General features: G+C 41.0%; 1 protein-coding gene across 4 annotated transcripts in view; it reads right to left on the bottom strand.

The window, feature by feature from the left end:
• GRTP1 (growth hormone regulated TBC protein 1) overlaps nucleotides 1–12,636 on the bottom strand; it is a 59,632-nt gene that overhangs the window by 33,959 nt on the left and 13,037 nt on the right. For all 4 annotated transcript variants that reach the window (XM_056555821.1, XM_056555819.1, XM_056555820.1 and 1 more), the window contains 2 exons: nucleotides 6,677–6,838; nucleotides 6,181–6,305 (listed from right to left, as the gene is read on the bottom strand). In XM_056555821.1, the coding sequence (XP_056411796.1) occupies nucleotides 6,181–6,305; nucleotides 6,677–6,838 (287 nt within the window). The remainder of the gene's footprint in view (nucleotides 1–6,180; nucleotides 6,306–6,676; nucleotides 6,839–12,636) is intronic.

Below are 12,636 nucleotides of genomic sequence, written 5' to 3' on the forward strand. Positions count from 1 at the left end.
AATCATTGTCTTAGTTCTGGCCAGTGCCCAGTGATGCTCGAAAACTATCCAAATGACCTTGGTAAATAATGAGGTTTTTGTTGGATAACAAGCTTTTTCTAGGATAAAAAGGAAAAAATGTAAAAAGGAATCCTGTGATTGGTAATAAAGTTATACACTATTATCCACCAGTGATCCTTAGCCAATCAGCTCACACTTAGGCTAGGTTCACTGTGGAATTTCCGTCTGCAATTCCGCTTTGAAATTGCAGGCAGAAATTCCGCTTGCTAAAATGTATAGTGTAGTGAATGGATTTCCGTTCACAAATTCACACTTTGGAATTTGTGAAGCAGAATTTTTGAACGGAAAATCCGCTTGAAAATTTTCGCCTGAAGAATGGCGTTGCTCATTCTTCAGGCGGAAATACTGGCGGAACACATTGCAGTCTATTGGAGACTGCAGTGTCTGCACGGTACTAGCGCTAACTGATTCAGTCGGCGCTGGCCACACTCGTAATCTCTGGCCGGAAATTTTCTGCCCGCAGATTCCGTAGTGTCAACCTAGCCTTAGAGTGTTGCCATATAAAAGGGCTGTGATCGATTTTGGGGTATGATTTTCTTCTGCGGAGCGATTTCTTCTGCATGTAAGAGAACATCCATCTGTATCGATGCATATGAATTAAATCTGTCTGCTAATCAACATGGCTGGCGTTTAATGATCACAGGGAGAAATAGATCCTAACAAATGGTCCTTCGATTGCCGGAAACAAAGAGTGGACTTTGGGTTGAACAGTACTGACCAAAATACTCAGTGAGTATTGAGTCTAAAGTTGCTGAGGCCAAAAAGACGTTTTTGTGAAACGGGCTGGTTGTTATCGGGACTCAGGCCCACATTCTGGTTCCGAACCCGATTGATCCAGCACTCCATGTCGTCTGAGAGGTAACACAGATTGTTTTTCTTTATCTCTTTCTTTCTCTTTGCTAGAGGTGATTTGAGTTGTATAAGAGGATTGCACACCGGCACTGTTGTTGATCGTATAACAACTTGGTGACATAGTGGCTGAAGACAGGCACTGTGTTGATACCAGATAGAGAGATCTGGATAATACAGGGGCCGAAGAGGCTTTCTTGGGGTGTAGCCTAATATAAATAGACACTACCTGTCGTCTGGGACAAATAACAAAAAGATTGGTACCTGAGAGAGATATTGAGTTATTGATTCTGTACAGAAGTAGCTACAAGTAATCTAAAAGATTACGGAAAAGCTACTGTTGATAACCCCAGGGTTAATTTGTCTTTCCTTGCTCCTGTTATTTTAGAAATGTTTTTGTTATTATTCTATGTGTACGTGTTCTTTTACTACTTTGTTTGTTATTTAAAGTCCCAGAGGGGTTATTCCTGTTTTCAATTCGCTCTTCGGACACCTAGAATAGATCCCAATGGGGAATAGATTGTGTAAGGGATCTGCTTGCACCTGTTTGTGTTGCTGCTGCATTCCGCCTGCTCCCTTAGATTGAGATAAAAAATGTATGCATGGCAAAGATCCCAAAAAATTTCAAATACTGTCACAAATGGGAAAGAGACTGTGGATTTAATGGGAAATTAACTATTAAGGGGTGACAGAACCTTGTAGATAAAAGTAAATCCCTTAGTTACAAAGGCCAAAGAAGATACGGTCTGTTGGCAGCTAAAGAATGGCTGCAGCAGGCACAGAATAGGGCAGAAACCACAACAAAAAGGGTAATTTATGTAAGCCCCAAAATTAATTGCCCTTGGTAGATGAAGTGAATGACACAGTGTGCTATGCACGACGGCCACCGCCCTACCATGCCCCACCCATAGCAGAGCGGTACAAACCTGGGATCTTTGCCTGATGACTACTGTATGGAGAGGAATAACAAGAAAGGGAAAGATGGTGGCTGGGTTGAGCATGATACCCAAAGGGCCGACGTCTGGTGGTTATGAGGAGATAAACAGCTAAGAGCTAGGATCCCAGCCAATGCCCGAAGGGATTGTACTTTGGTCCAACTGGCTATGCCCCTCCAAATCCTGTTAGAGTTACCCTGAAAAAGAGGCCACTCATGACCAGAGCAATCGAAGGAATGACTGCATTATCATAAGAGCTGGCAGAGAACTCAGGAATAAGTGACCCATTCACTGACTGGCTTGAGGGAAGGTTTGGAAGATGGACTGGATTAATGAAGTCAGCCATCATTTCCATCGCAATTGTGTTGGCCATCTTGGTGACCTGTGGATGTTGTTGCATTCCCTGCATTCGAGGACTATCTTAAAGGGGTACTCCGCCCCTAGACATCTTATCCCCTATCCAAAGGATAGGGGATAAGATGTCAGATTGCCGGGGTCCCGCTGCTGGGGACCCGGGGTTCGCTGCTGCAGCACCCCGCTATCATTACTGCGCAGAGCGAGATCGCTCTGCACGTAATGACGGGCAATACAGGGGCCGGAGCATCGCTACGTCACGGCTCCGCCCCTCGTGACGTCACGGCCCGCCCCGTCACGCCCCCTGCCATAGACTTGCATTAAGGGGATGGGCCGTGATGTCATGAGGGGCGGAGCCATGACGTCACGCTGCTCCGGCCCCTGTATAGCGAACTCACTCTGTGCAGTAATGATGGTGGGGTGCCGCAGCGGCGATCCCCGGGGTCCCCAGCAGCGGGACCGCGGCGATCTAACATCTTATCCCCTATCCTTTGCATAGGGGATAAGATGCCAGGGGCGGAGTACCCCTTTAAAAACTGATTGAGACTGCTGTGACAACAACTATGTACCAAACTATTTCTCTGGAAGAAGATGCGTATGATGATACTCCCTCTCTATGAAGCAAAGTCCAAAAACCCAGCTGAGGAAGGGACTTATGCTGAAATGAACATAGATGTCAGAGGAGGGAATATGTTAATAGAATTATATTTTGATATCTATGTTCTCTATTTCCATATATATATTGTCTAACTTTAGATAGTGTTGGCCTGTTTCATCTAGTTTCTATTGATCATTGTCTTTGTTCTGGCCAGCGCCCAGTGATGCTCGAAAACTATCCAAATTACCTTGGTTAATAATGAGGCTTTTGTTGGATAACAAGCTTTTTCTATGATAAAGAAAATGTAAAAGGAATCCTGTGATTGGTAATAAAGTTACACACTATTATCCACCGGAGTTCCTTAGCCAATCAGCTCACACTTAGAGGTTGCCCTATAAAAGGGGTGTGATCTATTTTGGGGCATTATTTTCTTCTGCGGAGCTGTTTTTTCTGTAAGTAAGAGAACATCCATCTGTATCGATGCATATGAATTAAATCTGTCTGCTAATCTACACGGCTGTAGTTGAATGATCACAGGGAGAAATAGATCCTAACACCAACCAACCATTAAAACTGCAGTCCAGAACACACAGTTTCCCTTGCTGAGTGACGCAGTAAGGAGTTTGGATTCAGGTGGGTTGAGCATTAGCTCAGCCGCTTCATTCAGCATTGTTCTCGCTGAATCCATTTGTCCCATCAGTTTTGATTAATTAGAGAGGCAGGGCTCAAACTCAAAACTTATTTATGAGGGGAAAAAATAAATACCCACAACTTTTGGGGGATTACATTTTTATGCCATTTTATGGTAAACCAACATCTTGTTCTATAGGTAAACACATTTACAACAATATCCATTTTTTTTTTTTTTTTTTTTTTTTTATATATTTCTGTACTAAAAATGTCAAATGTGGGGCTTTATAAGGGTTCATCTAGTATTTATCAGAAGTATTTTTGTACTTTTTGTTGCATTTCTTTCTGGGATGCAACCAAAATCAGCAATATTGGAATTTACTATTGGTATTGTTTATGGTGTTCTCTGTACAGGATCAACAATGTTATTTTTAAAGCAAGGCATACATGTGCACCCTGGTAAACTGCACATCCCAGCACATCACTGAGGGGGTCCCAAGACCAGCATATCACGGCACTTCTGGGTCAATGTGGCCTATGTAACTCGAAAGAAGAGACTGATAAGTGCTGTCAGAGACAGCACACGTTACCCTACTGCTTTAGGTAGGAGGTGGTTGCCATGCCACCTCCAGGATAGCCATGTCTGAGCCTGTGCTGGTGATGTGCCATTAGGCACTCTAGTTGTCAGGGAGAGTGTTAGGAGTTTCAAAAAATATCGTATACAATCTCAGACCTGGCTTACAAAACTGTCTTTGGAGAACATTTTAAAAAAAAAGTTACATAATCTTTTGCACAACAGGTAAAAAAAAAAAAAAAAAATCTCAAAAAAGTCGCAGAGGAGGAACCATACAAACTGGTATAGTGAAGTTAAATTGCATATGTAATATAGTATGTAATTGAATATTACTAGCCCCATATTTATCACGTCCTGCACCATTTAATAAATGTGATGCACATACACATTGCCACCACACAAAAAAGGGGTATAGAAAAATCGTTCACCTACCTGTTTTTTATTTTATTTATTTTTTACTAACTTTGAGGCCGTGCCCTTTTCTATATAAAAGATCGGTCACTGTAAGTAAATCACCCACCCCATTTCTGATAAGTGTAGTACCACTGATTTTATCAGGGTATAAGCGCTTTGTTATCTTTATGACTCCTAAGCCCCATTGTATTTCAAATAATTTAGGACCACCACAGGGTATTTTTATATGCAGAAGAATTTGCATTACACAATTAGGGGGGCTTTTTGATTTAACCCCTAAAAACCACTGTAAAAAAAAATAAAAAAATGTATTTGTCATTTTCATGGTCCACTCTTAACCCCTTAAGGACGCAGGACGTAAATGTACGTCCTGGTGCGGTGGTACTTAACGCACCAGGACGTACATTTACGTCCTAAGCATAACCGCGGGCATCGGAGCGATGCCCGTGTCATGCGCGGCTGATCCCGGCTGCTGATGCTGATCTCGCGGGCGTCCGCCATTAACCCCTCAGGTGCCGGGATCAATACAGATCCCGGCATCTGCGGCAGTGCGCGATTTGAATGAATGATCGGATCGCCCGCAGCGCTGCTGCGGGGATCCGATCATTCATAACGCCGCACGGAGGTCCCCTCTCCTTCCTCCGTGCGGCTCCCGGCGTCTCCTGCTCTGGTCTGTGATCGAGCAGACCAGAGCAGGAGATGACCGATAATACTGATCTGTTCTATGTCCTATACATAGAACAGATCAGTATTAGCAATCATGATATTGCTATGAATAGTCCCCTATGGGGACTATTCAAGTGTAAAAAAAAATAAAAAAATGTAAAAGTAAAATTAAAAAAAAGTGAAAAATCCCCTCCCCCAATAAAAAAGTAAAACGTCCGTTTTTTCCTATTTTACCCCCAAAAAGCGTAAAAAAAATTTTTTATAGACATATTTGGTATCGCCGCGTGCATAAATGTCCGAACTATTAAAATATAATGTTAATGATCCCGTACGGTTAACGGCGTGAACGAAAAAAAAAAAAAAAAAGGTCCAAAATTCCTACTTTTTTAATACATTTTATTAAAAAAAAATTATAAAAAATGTATTAAAAGTTTTTTATATGCAAATGTGGTATCAAAAAAAAGTACAGATCATGGCGCAAAAAATGAGCCCCCATACCGCCGCTTATACGGAAAAATAAAAAAGTTAGGGGTCATCAAAATAAAGTGATTATAAACGTACTAATTTGGTTAAAAAGTTTGTGATTTTTTTTAAGCGCAACAATAATATAAAAGTATGTAATAATGGGTATCATTTTAATCGTATTGACCCTCAGAATAAAGAACATTACAAAGGAGAACTGGTCGCGCAAAAAACAAGCCCTTATACTAGTCTGTGGATGAAAATATAAAAGAGTTATGATTTTTAGAAGGCGAGGAGGAAAAAATGAAAACGTAAAAATTAAATTGTCTGAGTCCTTAAGGCCAAAATGGGCTGAGTCCTTAAGGGGTTAAAGCCATGCAAGTAATGCAAAAACATCCAAACTTCATGCAGAGGTTAGCTTGGGTCGGATTTGAACCCATAATACAGTACTGAAAAGCAACAATAGTAAGCTAAACCTAGCATTATAAGCAGTTGTTGTCTGGTTTTATGAAAACTAATCACACTACACAGTTTGCATGCCAATAAATTACTTTTCTCTAATATATTATATCCATTTTACTTAACTGTATGTATCCCAAAAATGCTAAGCCAACGCTAGGCATAGAGTGCAGACCTACCTGGCAATAGCCCACACTTTTATTATGTTGACCATACGCCACTAAAACATTGTATAAAGTCGGCTGTAAACACGGACTTGCATTTTTACGGAATTTCACATTATCGGGAAAGGTTCTGTTAAGGTCTGAAAAAAAAATAAAAATAACCAACATAACTTGAAGTATCATATTTTAAAAGGTACAGCTAAATCTCATTTAAATCACTGCTACATCCTGTTATATTACAGCATTAGTTGTGAAATAGGTTAAGGCACTTGTGCTTTCCATGCCATATACATGTGTCTTGTGCATCTGTGATTAATCTGCAGCTTCAAGAGTTCAGTTTATTTTTTTTTTAACAGGATGGATTGCAATGCCTATTTTGGGTTTGATAGAACACTAGCTTCATAAATTAATCTAATGTTCATGCACTGGACACACAAAAAGTATATGGAAAGACAGTTTTGCCATGAAAACATTAAAATAAAAAAATTTTAATCGAATATTAGAGCATTACCTGTGATAACTGTATCCACAAGCTTTGTATTTTTCTGTCCTTCCAATAATACACTGTGATAATATCCTGGATTCAACTCCATCTGGGCCTGTGCTCCACTCACAATCATCCACACAGATGAGCGATGTTCATTAGGAACGCCCTTCCTAATATATCTCTTCACTAAAACAATAGAATGGAGCAATGAGGGATCATTCCAGATATCTCTACTGATCACATAGCATAACATGTAAAAGGCTAGCTACCAGGCTACGGGTCAAGGCAGCTCTAAACATGAACATTGCAATATGCAAGAACTGAAGCAGAGCTTAGAACTCAGCAGGGAGAAATGGGCACAGCCAAAAGTTATTGCTTTTTCAAGGAGCAGGTTTTTGCTTGTGGACAACTTAGGCTCTTGAAACATCTGCATCGGTGTTCCAATTTGAAGACCTATTCTTCCTGTCAAGAGACAGGCACCATAACAAAACCCTTTATAAGTTAAAGGGATCCAACATGCAATGGTTGTATCGGTCACACAGGACTGTGTTTTAGTCTTTATTATAAATAGAAACTACACAGTAGATGTAACCAGACCCTTACATTTCTTTTTATCTTTTGAATAATATGGGACAAATCAGGATTAAGGAAATGGAAGATGCCCGCAATTCATCTGATGTTGTAAAATAAAGATCTTTCAGGTGGCAGCTAATCTTTTTATGTGAGCAAGTTTTACCATTATAAATATTTTGCTTGGAATTTTCAATACACTTTTACTATAAACAATACACATTAGTTATGTCATGTCAAGCAAAGAAATTACAATTTAAGGCTGAGTTCACACTGCATTGATGCAGTGCATCCTAGGTTTATGTCACAGCCTGGCACAGCTTGCTTGCCTTCACCTTTCTGCCCATCCTTAAAAAGGGGTACTCCGAGGAAAAAAAAATGTTTTAAATTAGCTGGCTCCAGAAATTTAAAACAGATTTGTAACTTAGTATAAGCAATGAAGAAACATGAAAACGGAGCAACTCACCACACTGACCCAGGTGTTCTATGCAAGTTGTTCTTTATTCCAAAGCTTCAACCATGGAAGACAGGCAGGGGAGAGTGAGGACGGGACGCGGGGGTATCCACTCGGTGACGGGACCGTTTGGCGCCTAAGCGCTTCGTCAGACCGGGATAGTGAGATCACAGGAAGGGGAGTGCTTTAAAACAGGTACGTTCTGATGACGCCGCAGGTAAACTGCAGGTCATTGGTTCTTTACTTAGATACAAAAATATATGATAAAACATATTATGCAAACATTAAAAGCAGCTTCCTATCAAACGAATCATGAGTACTATGTAACCTATTATTACAGCGGTGCACCATATTCTTGTTTCTCATTAAGTCCTAGCGGACCGTTTGCATCCGTCCGGATGATCCACCTGGCTTCACTTCTTAGGAGTTGTTGGTGCCTGTTCACACCTCTAGGGGCGTTTTCTACCCGTTCTATTCCGGCAAATTTAACTTCATCGGGTTGTTGTTATGATGCGAGTGCATCATACCACCAGTAACCCCTATGTAAAGAATATTAAACTTTTCTTGCGTTACATTGATGAAATTTTTGTGGTGTGGGATGGGACAGAGGCACAGTTTGATGCATTCGTACATCATCTTAATCATGAAAATGACATGAATATGACTTTCACCTATACTTTTGGTAACAAGTCTCTTGAATTTCTGGATGTGCAAATAGACATTATCAACGATTGTATCGTCACGTCCGGATTTAGAAAATCCACGTCCAGAAATTCAATATTGCACTACGCCTCTTCCCATCCCACATATACAAAAAAATGGGATCCCTAAAAGCCAGTTTATAAGACTGAAAAGAATTAATAATGACCCTGATAAATATAAGGTACAAGCAGACGCCCTGCAAGATAGGCTGAAAAAGAGGGGATACCCTGATAAGGTACTTGAAGATGCTAGAAGGACTGTAGACAAAATCCCTAGACATTCCTTATTAAAATCACGAAAAAATAATACAGGCAATGACAGGTTTACCTTCACCTTTAAAAACACTAATATGAACGAAATAATAAAGCAATCAATTCGTAAACATTGGTTTATGTTACAGCAGGATGAGGACCTCAAGTCCTTGATGGAACTGAATCCCATAATAACACACAGAAGAAACATAACTATTCAAGACTTCTATAACAAAAAGAAAAAGTTGAAAAAAATCAAATACTAACTGGTTAACAGATTCTCGCCCTATAGGAAACTTTGCTTGCGGTTCCTGCAAGCAATGTAAAAATAATCTTAAAAGGGAATAGAATTAAGCTGGGTGGGCTGGATATTAAGTTGAATTTTTTTTTACCTGCAAGACAAATTACGTGGTTTATTGTCTGATATGCACATGTGGACGATATTACGTGGGAAAGACTATTCGGCCCCTCTATCACAGAGTGAGAGAACACCTGAAATCACAAATCACTGGAGGTGGGGCACCCTGTCTTATCGCTCATATGCGCTCGCATCATAACAACCCCGATGAAATTAAATTTGCCAGAATAGAACAGGTAGAAAACGCCCCTAGGAGGTGTGAACAGGCACCAATAACTCCTAAGAAGTGAAGTCAGGTGGATCATCCGGACGGATGCAAACGGTCCGCCAGGACTTAATGAGAAACAAGAATATGGTGCACTGCTGCAATAATAGGTTACATAATACTCATGATTCGTTTGATAGGAAGCTGCTTTTAATGTTTGCATAATATGTTTTATCATATATTTTTGTATCTAAGTAAAGAACCAATGACCTGCAGTTTACCTGCGGCGTCATCAGAACTTACCTGTTTTAAAGCACTCCCCTTCCTGTGATCTCACTATCCCGGTCTGACGAAGCGCTTAGGAGCCAAACGGTCCCGTCACCGACTGGATACCCCCGCGTCCCGTCCTCACTCTCCCCTGCCTGTCTTCCATGGTTGAAGCTTTAGAATAAAGAACAACTTGCATAGAACACCTGGGTCAGTGTGGTGAGTTGCTCCGTTTTAATGTTTCTTCATTGCTTATACTTTGTATGGACTTGCTTTATACGTTGAGCACCACTGAAGTCCCTCCAGCTGTTGCAAGGGAAGACGCAGATAGACCTAGCAGACTGCTGTATCCGGATAGATTGTCTTATCCTAGTGCAAGTATTAGGTGGTGCCGAGTCCCTCTTTACAATATTAGATTTGTAACTTACTTCTATTAAAAAATATTAATCCTTCCAGTAATTATCAGCTGCTGTATACTCCACAGGAAGTTGTGTAGTTCTTTCCAGTGTTACCACAGTGCTCTCTGCTGACACCTCTGTCAGTGTCAAGAACTGTCTGGAGAGGTTTGCTATAGGGATTTGGTCCTACTTTGGAGAGTTCCTGACATGGACAGAGGTGTCAGTAGAGAGCACTGTGGTCAAACAGAAAAGAACAACTCAATTTCCTCTGTAGTATACAGCAGCTGAGAAGTACTGGAAGGATTCATATTTTTTAATAGAAGTAATTTACAAATCTGTTTAACTTTCTGGAGCCAGTTGATATGAAAAAAAATATAGTTTTCCACCGGAGTACCCCTTTAATTGATGCACAGGGCTCTGTACAGCAGTCAAGGCGGTGCTGGAAGGTGAGGGTAAGGCTATGTTCACACTGGGGAAATCTGCAATTCCACGCAAATTCCATTCTGCAAAGCTTGCAGCTGAATTTTTGCACCGAAATTCAAAGCCTCTTTGAGATCAATGGAATTCCATCTGAAATTTGGCAAAACTTAGAGACCTGTCTATTCCTCTGTGTGAATGAGACAGCGGAATCTCATTGAACATAATGGGCTTTAAATTTGGTGGAATTTCTAGCAGAATTCTTCTGCAGAACTGCGCATTGAAATTCCAACGTGTGAACAAAGCCTAAGTGAGAAGGTGTAAGGGTGTGGCACATGAGCAACTTGGCCTGCCTCCTCGAAACTAAATAAATAAATGACAACCACCATCAGCTCCAGAAAATATACAGTGCCTTGCAAACTATTCATCCCCCTTGACTTTTTTTGTATTTTGGTGCCTCCCAACCTGGACATAACATGGATTGTTTAAAGGGGAACTCCGTTCCCCTGCTTTCGGAGCTCCCTTTAAGGATTTTGATTATTTAATTTACAGAACATGCCCACAATTTTGAAGATTTTTTTTTATTTTATTATTGTGAAGCAAACAACAAATAGGACAAAATAACAGAAAAAGTCAATGTGCATAATTATTCACCCCCCAAAAGTCAATACTTTGTAGAGCCACCTTTTCCGACAATCACAGCTCCAAGTCGCTTTGGATAAGTCTCTATGAGCTTGCCTCATCTTACCACTGGGATTTTTGCCCATTCCTCCTTGCAAATCTGCTCCAGCTCCTTCAAGTTGGATGGTTTGTGCTTGTGAATAGCAATCTTTAAAGGAAATCTGTCACCAGTGTCACCTGCACTAACCAGCACCAGTGACGTCACTAAGCTCTGCCTGTGCCCCAAGCCGGGTGCCCGGAGCTGGGGCTAACGGAGGAGATTACTGGAGATCCCCTGCATGGAATGGGACAAGGTAAGTACCGGTGTCATCAGTGTCACCTGCACTACATGTTTGTACCGACAGGTTAGTGCAGGTGACACTGGTGACAGATTTCCTTTAAGTCTGACCACAGATATTCTATTGGCTTGAGATCTGGGCTTTGACTAGGCCATTCCAACACATTTCCCCTTAAATCACTTAAGTGTTGCTTTAGCAGTGTATTTGAGGTCATTGTCCTGCTGGAAGGTGAACCTCCGTCCTAGCCTCAAATCATGCACAGAGTGGTACAGGTTTTGCTCAAGAATATCCCTGTATTTAGAACCATCCACCTTTCGCTCAACTCTGACCAGTTTCCCAGTCCTGGCTGCTGAAAAACATCCCCTCAGCATGATGCTGCCACCACGTTTCACTGTGGGGGATCATGTTCTTTGGGTGATGTCATGTGTTGGGTTTGTGCCAGACATAGCGTTTTCTTTGATGGCCAAAAAGTTAAATTTTAGTCTCATCAGACAAGAGCACCTTCCTCCGTATATTTTGAGAGTCTCCCACATGCCTTTTCGCAAACTCAAAACATGCCTTTTTGTTTTTAGCTAAAAAGTAATGGCTTTTTTCTGGCCAGTCTGCCATAAAACCCAACTCAATGGAGCGTACAGCTTACGGTCATCTACGTACAGATACTCCAGTCTCTGATGGGGAACTCTGCAGATTACCTTAGGTCTCTGTGCTGCCTCTCTGATTAATGTCCTCCTTGCCCGGTCTGTGAGTTTTGGTGGGCGGCCATCTATTGGCAGGTTTGCTGTTGTCCCATGTTCTTTCCATTTGGTTATGATTGATGATCCCCAGGAGCACCATCAAATCTAAGATTTGGATATTTTTAAATAATTTTTTTATTTTTTTTTTTATAACTTAACCCTGACTTGTACTTTTCAACAACATTGTCCCTTACTTGTTTGGAGAGTTCTTTGGTCTTCATAGCAGTATCTGGTTACGGATTCCTCTTGCTTAGCTGTTGCAGACTCTGGGGCCTTTCAAAAAAGGTGTGTATATGTAATGACAGATCATGTGACACTTAGATTGCACACAGGTGGACATCCTTTTACCAATTATGTGACTTCTGAAGGTAATTGGTTTCTAGTGTTGCTCGCGAATATTCGCAATGCGAATTTTATTTGCGAATATCGCATTTTTTTTCACAGTACATATCACAGTGATCATCCTTCTCTGCTTCCAGCTTGTGTGGTGTAAAGAAGGCTGTAATACTACTGTGCGAGACTGGCGTGCGAATTTTCGTATATGCGAAAACTTGCATATGAGAATTTTCGCATATGCAAATTTTTGTATATGCAAATTTTCGCATATGCGAAAATAAAACGCCAATATTACGAATATGCGAATTTAGCGAATATATGACGAATATTCGT

This window comes from Hyla sarda, chromosome 2, assembly GCF_029499605.1.
Source record: "Hyla sarda isolate aHylSar1 chromosome 2, aHylSar1.hap1, whole genome shotgun sequence".
NCBI lineage: Eukaryota > Metazoa > Chordata > Amphibia > Anura > Hylidae > Hyla > Hyla sarda.